Source organism: Astatotilapia calliptera, chromosome 17, assembly GCF_900246225.1.
Source record: "Astatotilapia calliptera chromosome 17, fAstCal1.2, whole genome shotgun sequence".
Taxonomy (NCBI): domain Eukaryota; kingdom Metazoa; phylum Chordata; class Actinopteri; order Cichliformes; family Cichlidae; genus Astatotilapia; species Astatotilapia calliptera.
This window is the reverse complement of record NC_039318.1, coordinates 6,153,407-6,162,852: the sequence shown is the minus strand read 5'-3', so window position 1 is coordinate 6,162,852 and position 9,446 is coordinate 6,153,407. Positions and strand designations below refer to the sequence as shown.

Below are 9,446 nucleotides of genomic sequence, written 5' to 3'. Positions count from 1 at the left end.
CAACCGCGCTCAACAACAACAACAACAGCTGCTCCAACCACAACAAGCAGCTGCTCCAACCACAACAACAGCTGCTCCAACCACTACAACTGCTGCTCCAACCACAACAACAGCTGCTCCAACCACAACAACTGCTGCTCCAACCACAACAACAGCCGCTCCAACCACAACAACTGCTGCTCCAACCACAACAACTGCTGCTCCAACCACAACAACAACAGCTGCTCCAACCACAACAACAGCCGCTCCAACCACAACAACTGCTGCTCCAACAACAACAACTGCCGCTCCAACCACAACAACTGCTGCTCCAACCACAACAACTGCCGCTCCAACCACAACAACTGCTGCTCCAACCACAACAACTGCTGCTCCAACCACAACAACAGCCGCTCCAACCACAACTGCTGCTCCAACAACAACAACAGCTGCTCCAACCACAACAACTGCTGCTCCAACCACAACAACAGCTGCTCCAACCACAACAACTGCTGCGCCAACCACAACAACTGCGGCGCCAACAACAACAACAGTTGCTCCAACCACTACAACAACAGCTGCTCCAACAACAACAACAACTGCTGCTCCAACCACAACCACAGCTGCTCCAACCACAACAACAGCTGCTCCAACCACAACAACAGCTGCTCCAACCACAACAACCACAGCTGCTCCAACCACAACCACAGCTGCTCCAACAACAACCACAGCTGCTCCAACCACAACAACAGCCGCTCCAACCACAACAACTGCTGCTCCAACCACAACAACCACAGCTGCTCCAACCACAACAACCACAGCTGCTCCAACAACAACCACAGCTGCTCCAACAACAACAACAGCTGCTCCAACCACAACAACAGCTGCTCCAACCACAACAACTGCTACTCCAACAACGACAACAGGTGCACCAACCACAACAACAGCTGCTCCAACCACAACGACAGCTGCTCCAACCACAACTGCTGCTCCAACAACAACAACAGCTGCTCCAACCACAACAACTGCTGCTCCAACCACAACAACTGCTGCTCCAACCACAACAACAGCTGCTCCAACCACAACAACTGCTGCTCCAACCACAACAACAGCTGCTCCAACCACAACTGCTGCTCCAACCACGACAACAGCTGCTCCAACCACGACAACAGCTGCTCCAACCACAACAACAGCTGCTCCAACCACAACAACAGCTGCTCCAACCACAACAACAGCTGCTCCAACCACAACAACAGCTGCTCCAACCACAACAACTGCTGCTCCAACCACAACCACAGCTGCTCCAACCACAACAACGGTGGCAACAACAACCACAACAGCTGCTCCAACCACGACAACTGCTGCTCCAACCACGACAACAGCTGCTCCAACCACAACAACAGCTGCTCCAACCACAACAACTGCAGCTGCTCCAACCAAAACAACAGCTGCTCCAACCACTACAACTGCTGCTCCAACAACAACAACAGCTGCTCCAACCACAACAACTGCAGCACCAACCACAACAACAGCTGCTCCAACAACAACAACAGCTGCTCCAACCACAACAACAGCTGCTCCAACAACAACAACTGCTGCTCCAACCACAACAACAGCTGCTCCAACCACTACAACTGCTGCTCCAACAACAACCACAGCTGCTCCAACCACAACAACAGCTGCTCCAACCACAACAACAGCTGCTCCAACCACAACAACTGCTGCTCCAACAACAACAGCTGCTCCAACCACAACAACAGCTGCTCCAACCACAACAACTGCTGCTCCAACCACAACAACAGCTGCTCCAACCACAACAACAGCTGCTCCAACCACAACAACAGCTGCTCCAACCACAACAACAGCTGCTCCAACCACATCAGCAGCTGTTCTAACAACTACAACGGCTGCTCCAACCACTACAACTGCTGCTCCAACAACCACAGCCTCTCCAACCACTACAACTGTTGCTCCAACCACAACAGCAGCTGCTCCAACCACAACAACCTCTGCTCCAACCACAACAACTGCGGCACCAAGCACAACAACCGCTGCTCCAACCACAACAACAGCTGCTCCAACCACAACAACTGCTGCTCCAACCACAACCACAGCTGCTCCAACCACAACAACTGCTGCTCCAACAACAACAACAGCTGCTCCAACCACAACAACAGCTGCTCCAACCACAACAACTGCTGCTCCAACCACAACAACTGCTGCTCCAACCACAACAACAGCTGCTCCAACCACAACAACTGCTGCTCCAACAACAACAGCAGCTGCTCCAACCACAACAACAGCTGCTCCAATCACAACAACAGTTGTTCCAACCACAACAACTGCTGCTCCAACCACAACAACTGCGGCGCCAACAACAACAACAGTTGCTCCAACCACTACAACAACTGCGGCACCAACCACAACCACAGCTGCTCCAACAACAACAATGGTGGCACCAACAACCACAACAGCTGCTCCAACCACAACAACAGCAGCTGCTCCAACCACAACAACTGCTGCTCCAACTACAACAGCTGCTCCAACTACAACAACTGCGGCACCAACCACAACAACAGCAGCTCCAACAACAACAACTGCTGCTCCAACCACAACAACTGCTGCTCCAACAACAACCACAGCTGCTCCAACCACAACAACAGCTGCTCCAACCACAACAACAGCTGCTCCAACCACAACAACAGCTGCTCCAACCACAACCACAGCTGCTCCAACCACAACAACGGTGGCAACAACAACCACAACAGCTGCTCCAACCACGACAACAGCTGCTCCAACCACGACAACAGCTGCTCCAACCACAACAACAGCTGCTCCAACCACAACAACAGCTGCTCCAACCACAACAACTGCTGCTCCAACCACAACAACTGCTGCTCCAACCACAACAACTGCGGCACCAACCACAACAACTGCGGCACCAACCACAACAACTGCGGCTCCAACCACAACAACTGCCGCTCCAACCACAACAACTGCCGCTCCAACCACAACAACAGCAGCTGCTCCAGCCACAACAACAGCAGCTGCTCAAGCCACAACAACAGCCGCTCCTACAACATCAGCAGCCGCTCCAACCACAACAACAGCAGCCGCTCCAATTACAACAACTGCAGCCGCTCCAACCACAACAACTGTGGCACCAACCACAACAACAACCACTCCAATCACAACTACAGTGGCAACAACAACAACATCAGTGGCTTCTCCAACCACAACAGCATTTTCTCCATCCACAACAACAGCTGCTCCAACCACAACAACTGTGACACCAACCACAACAACAGCTGCTCCAACCACAACAACTGCTGCTACCACAACATCAGCTGCTGCTCCTACAACAGCTACCCCAACCACAACAACAGCTGCTCCAACCACAACAACTGTGGCACCAACCACGACAACAGCTGCTCCAATCACAACTACAGTGGCAACAACAACAACAGCTGCTACAACAACAACAACAACAACAGTTGCTCCAACCATAACAGTTGCTACAACAAAAACAACAACAACAGTTGCTCCAACCATAACAACTGCTGCTCCAACAACAACCACAGCAGCTCCAGCAACAACAGCTACCCCAACCACAACAACAGCTGCTCCAACCACAACTACAGTGGCAACAACAACAACAACAGTTGCTCCAACCACAAAGACTGCTGCTACAACAACAATAACTGCTGCTCCACCACCACCAACAGCTGCTCCAACCATGACAACAGCCGCAACAACAACCACTAAAATGCCTTCAACAGCTATAACATCCACGACGACAACAAGTCACGCATCCTCTGTCAGAATTAATGTAATCCCTCTATTAGTGGCACTGTTTGTCTTTACCATCTATTAAATGGTAAATCATGGATGGAAACCCCATAAAAACACTACAACTGTGAAAGGATGATTTTTTTGTTTTATCTTACTGTTTACTTCTTCTTTTCCTGTTTAGTTGGGATTTAAGTTCCATTCACTTCAGATGTAAGAAAAAGGGTCTGGGTAAACCTTAGCATGGATAACTATTTAACAAACAATTACCCTTGTGACTTATAAAGTGTAATATCTATTTAATATTTACCCACAAATATATTTATCTATTTATTAAACTCATTATGCAAATGTCTTGAAAAAATGTAATAGTGTGCAATAATAGGAACAGAAATATACATACAGAAATAGACAACCAAACTAGTTACTTGGGATTTTTGTTATATGTGATTCAATGACAGTATTTCTTAGACTAGTAACTGTAATTACACCAAAAAAAAGCCAAAGGATTACAACTATGACCGTGATAAAGTTTTCAACAGACATTATGATGGGATTAGTTTTTTTGCTTTGGAAATATCCCATTGATGGCAAGGGGAATAAAGAAAGCTATGGCAGTATATTTGTTTTGAATAATGTTATGATTGTCCCGACTGTCACTTATTTTCTTGAATTTTCTCAATCATATTGATGGTAACACATGGCCCCACTTTTAACATTTATAAAATTACAGAATATATTAACCATATGTTATTTAGGATGAGATACTCTGGTTTCCCCTGAATGTAGACTTTTACTCTCTTCATCTTAATAAAACTATTAATGCAACCAATTGTTTTTCTACATGAATTACCGTACCTATAAAATATTTAAAAGTTTCTTCAATGAAGTGATATATTTCACACTATTCAACAATATTTCATCATTAAGAAAGTTAATGTTTTTTTGCTGGCTTTTCTAACTACCAGTACATTTCCCTCATAGATATACAAATTTTGATAATTGAAAAGGAAGGGGGATGTGTTGAATTATATATTCTTTTTAAACGAATATAATCTCTGTTTCTAGTTATCAGGTTTCAGTTATGTTGTCCTCGGATCTTTAGTGGTTCTAACAGGCACTAACTATTTGTTTCTTTTTATAAAGTCGAAAGGGCTTGGAGTGGTTGATAAGATTGGAAATAAGCTTCCTAAATGCTTATCGATCACATAGTAGTACATATCATGTCACAAGAACCAAAATTAATTGTTGTAATGGAAGTAATAACTAATATGAATTTAGGCAGGTTTGCAACCAAACAGAAAAGTCTTTCAACATCCCAGATAAATAAATATGAAATCACCACACTTGGAGAATGTTCATTTAGCTTTTTTTACTTCAGAATTTGAATGACTTCCCCCTTTTTAAAATTAAGTACATAAAACTTTATGCAATGTTATGATATAAATATATATTTTTAATGCTTATTTTCTGATTATATTGCCTTTTGTACTTTGTAATAGAGGCATAAGAAACAACTAGGTCAGAGGGTGACAGGTCGATCTGGCAACAGACTTTAGAAAGGGGAAGTAAAGAAAGGGGAAGTTTAGTGCAGAGCTGCACAGGAAACCAGACACAAGCTGCAGAAAATTCAAATCTGAGCATGTGTGTTCTGTCTCCATTTCCAGAAATGTAAAAAATAAAGATTTTTTTGAGCTTTACCACTCTGAGTTCAGTCTTTCTCTTTCGCCAAAAGAATTCAAAAGAACGTGATTTAATAGTAATCATTTGATAATTTAAACATTATGGAAACCAAAAAGGAGACTCCGCTGGAGAGAGGTCAGCAGCTGATGGATGGATGGCTTCAACAAAGAAAAGGTCATTAGCAATAGGCCACAAAGGAGGTGGAACTCTTCTGAATCTGGAGAAGGAAAATTCAGTGATGCAAGCTCTGACAAAGTGTCTGGTGACTTAGGGGCAGACTCCCTAAAACATTCATAGAACATACAATTTAATATTAGTTGCTCTTGAAAGGTGTGAAGGACCTAAAAACACAGAAAAAAAAAATACAAAATACAATCCTGTCTTTGTGTTTGAAAGGCAAGCACAATCATAGCCCCTCTCATTTGCTGTCATGTTATTAACTGTTATTTTTAACTGCAATTTTTGTTTTATGTTATTTTAAACCAGTAGTTTTGTAAATGAATCACATTTTTTAAATAAAGCTTATCATGGTGAAGGGGTTTGTGTGTCCCAGGGATCACAGGGGCTATGTTGGCAGGGGGCTTTTGCCCCCTTGGTAGGGTCTCCCATGGCAAATTGGCCCTGGGTAAGGGACCAGACAAAGAGCGATTCAGAAAACCCCTATGAGAAGACCATTGAGGGGACCGTTCACCCAATGGCATGTCCAGCGTGCTGGCCTGGGGGGTGCACAGGCCACCCCCCCAACCAGACTGGCCACCCCAGGTGCCACCCCGAAGCTAAAACAATAAAATTCAATTAAATATCAAATGTACGATTACGTTTTCGTAGTGAAGCTCAGATATCCGAGTGTAGGTGAATGCAGCATCGGCAAAGGAAGGAGAAAGACGGCACCACAGAAAGCTATTTTCCAGCGAAAGAATATGGAGAATAAATGTCCTGGTAAGTAATATTAAGTTTGTTGAGTTTAGTAAACTTCGGTGAAATTAGAATACCAAGGAAAAAATAACACTTAAAGAATTATTGCAACCGCCGAATATTTCAGTAGGCTACTGGGGGGAGCTAGCATAAGAGTTATTAGTTATAAGATATAATCCAAGTCGTAACATTGCTGTGTGGAGCTGCAGATTTGGTTGCAGGTTAATACTGGCAGTGTCGCCATGCCAGCTGACTGCATTTCATCATCAGCCAGTGTTGTTCTTTATACATCAATATTACCAAAGTTTGTGCCATGTTCAATGTAGGGATGTGCAGTTCTGGTCCTCCTGGTTTCAGATGTTTCCATACTTCAACACAGCTGATTTAAAGAATCATTTACAGACTTGTGCACAACTAGGTGTTTGGGGATTATTTGGTGACAGGTGACAGATCAGTGGAGGCACGGGGTCTGTTGGCACAAATTGACCTCACATTTATTGGCAATTTATCCACATTTAGAAAAATTCTAGGGGAAATTAAGTTGCTTTCTGATGTACTTCAGTCTCCATCTCTTGATCTAGCAAAGGCTGTAGACCTAATTCATGCACTTCAAGACACCTTGGACCAATATAGAAGTGAATCCTGTTTTGATGAGCTGTGGCAAGACGCAATGGATATTGCAGAACAGTGTACTGTTGCCTCTGAGACAGTTAAGAGAAGGATGCAGAGAGAGAGCCTCAGGCTAAAGGGTTATTTTGTAGATTCTCCAATCGGGCAACACAGGTGTAAGGAGGATGACAAGGACAAGTTTAAGAGGGAAGTATTTTACCCCATTCTTAACCATGTACATGCAGAGATGGAGAAGCGCTTCAACAAGACCAATTGTGATATTATGTGGGGTATACAGGCACTAAACCCCAAGAGTAAGAGCTTTTTGTCAGAGGAAATAGTTGTAAGCTTGGCTGGTCTGTATGACTGTGATATTGAAGACCTCAAACATGAGCTGTATCAAGCTAGAAAGGTTGTTCAAAGGAGAGCAGGGTGTGGGAATGAACTCTCCAGTATTTTGGGGTTTACTACCTTCCTAGAGCCTTACAAAGAGGTGTTTCATCAGCTTTTTCATTTATGTCGAATAGCTTTAGCTTTACCTGTCAGCAGTGCTACTTGTGAACGTAGCTTTTCAGTGCTAAAGCTTCGAAAAAATCATCTACGAACAACTATGACTGATGAGAGGCTTAGCAATATTGGAGTTTTGAGTATTGAGAGGAAAAGGGCAATATCATTAAGCCTGGATGACTTTGTAACACGTTTTGCCACCCGTCACCGTAACAGGAGGATCTACGTATTCTAAGTCATTGATAATATTTAATGAAGCATAGAGTAGGTACTTGAGTAAATGTTCTCTTTCAAAACATAAATATTTTGCAACTACAAGTGCTGCTGTTCACAAATGTTTTTGTACTTCTTGTCTTCTTAACATGTAACAGAGTCTTATTAAAAGTTCAGTATATTTTAATAAGTTTAAATAAGTTTTGCATTGCATTGGCTAATTTGCCAATTGTATGTTAAAAATGTTTGTAGTTTAATGTTCAAAAATGTTTTAGCCCAAAACATATGTGCACTATATGTCAGTAAAAATACTTGTCCTTGAATGCTGAATAAACTGACAAAGCACTGATTGTATGTCTTGTACTTTATCAACACAGTATCTAAACACTTTTCACTATAGTGGTGAAAATCTCATTCTAATAAAAGTTAAAAGCGCATCCAGTTATTAGGTTTATAGGATTATTGAATTATGGTTAACGGTTGGTAGAATTTTTGTTTAACATTATCTGCCAATTACATCTGCCACCCTTCTCCAAATCTGTGCCCCTACCTGGCCACCCCAAAAAAGATTTTCTAGACACGCCACTGCGTTCACCCTACCCAGGATATGGTTTCAACACTACTTCTTAGCCAACAGGCTGTTAAAATTCAATATTAAATTTTAACAGCGTTCGACTGCCATGATAAAACAAAATCCATAAATCCATAAGTAACAAAGTCAAATAATGCCATATTTTATACAACAATCAATAAACCAATAACCAAACAAATCATAACATATTATAGTCATCTTATAATGAATTTCATTCAAAATACTATTATACAAAAACATTCTCATGGGTCCCATCAAAGCTAATAAACATTATCCAAAATTAATCAATTAACACATTTAATCACAGGTGTTGCGCAACAAGTTCAATAATCTAAAGGGAGTTCAACTCAATTCAAAAGTCTCATAGGCCGTTTTGGCATTTAATCAGAAAAGTAACAAAAAACATCCAAAACGGACAAAACTACAAAAATAAAATCACTCGCTCAACTCTTGATACGTTAATTCAACATTCGGCCATAGTGAAATAAACAAAAACAACAATATTCAATAAATCAAACCAGTAATTGCACTTACGGTCACTAGCCTAGCATTAGCTTACCGGTGTTTTAGAATGCGCGACCGCGGCTCCGTATTTTCATTAATTGTGACAAAACAAAACAAACAAATAACTCACCGTTGAGTCGATTGAGAGAGGGTGTAAAGGTGAATGAATCGGCCGGGTTATTGCACGCTGTCAACTGGTATGTAGTCTGTAATTTGTCAATATCTGACAAGAACGCCAACCAGGGCTGTATCCCAATTCAGGGTCTTTTTTTTTTTTTTTTTTTTTTTTTTTTCCTTAAATGACATCAGAAACAGCAGTATGCGACATTATGTGATGGCAGAGCTTCAGTTCATCCTTTGTCATTTTTTTTTTTTTTTTTTTTTTTTAATAAATAGGACAGGGGGAATGAATGAGAGAAAGAGGGGGAGAGAAAGAAAGAAAACCAAAGGGGAGAAGAGACGGTGAGAAGGGGGGGGAAGAGAGAGAGAAAAAAAAAAAGAACTCCTGGGTCACCTGTATGGAGAAAAAAACAAACAAACAAAAAAAACAAACAGAGGAGACAGCAAACAACAAAGAGCAACATAATAATAGAGAAAACAAAGCACCATCACAATAAACTAGCTAGTCATAGATATCAATATTTACTAAATAATA

General features: G+C 42.3%; 1 protein-coding gene across 1 annotated transcript; it reads left to right on the top strand.

The window, feature by feature from the left end:
- Positions 1-526: 526 nt before the first annotated feature.
- LOC113008930 (mucin-5AC-like) lies at positions 527-1,333 on the top strand (the record flags this gene model as incomplete). The annotated part of the gene is made up of 1 exon (XM_026146888.1): positions 527-1,333. A coding segment is annotated over one exon (807 nt), but the record flags the coding sequence as incomplete, so codon positions are not given.
- Positions 1,334-9,446: the final 8,113 nt, after the last annotated feature.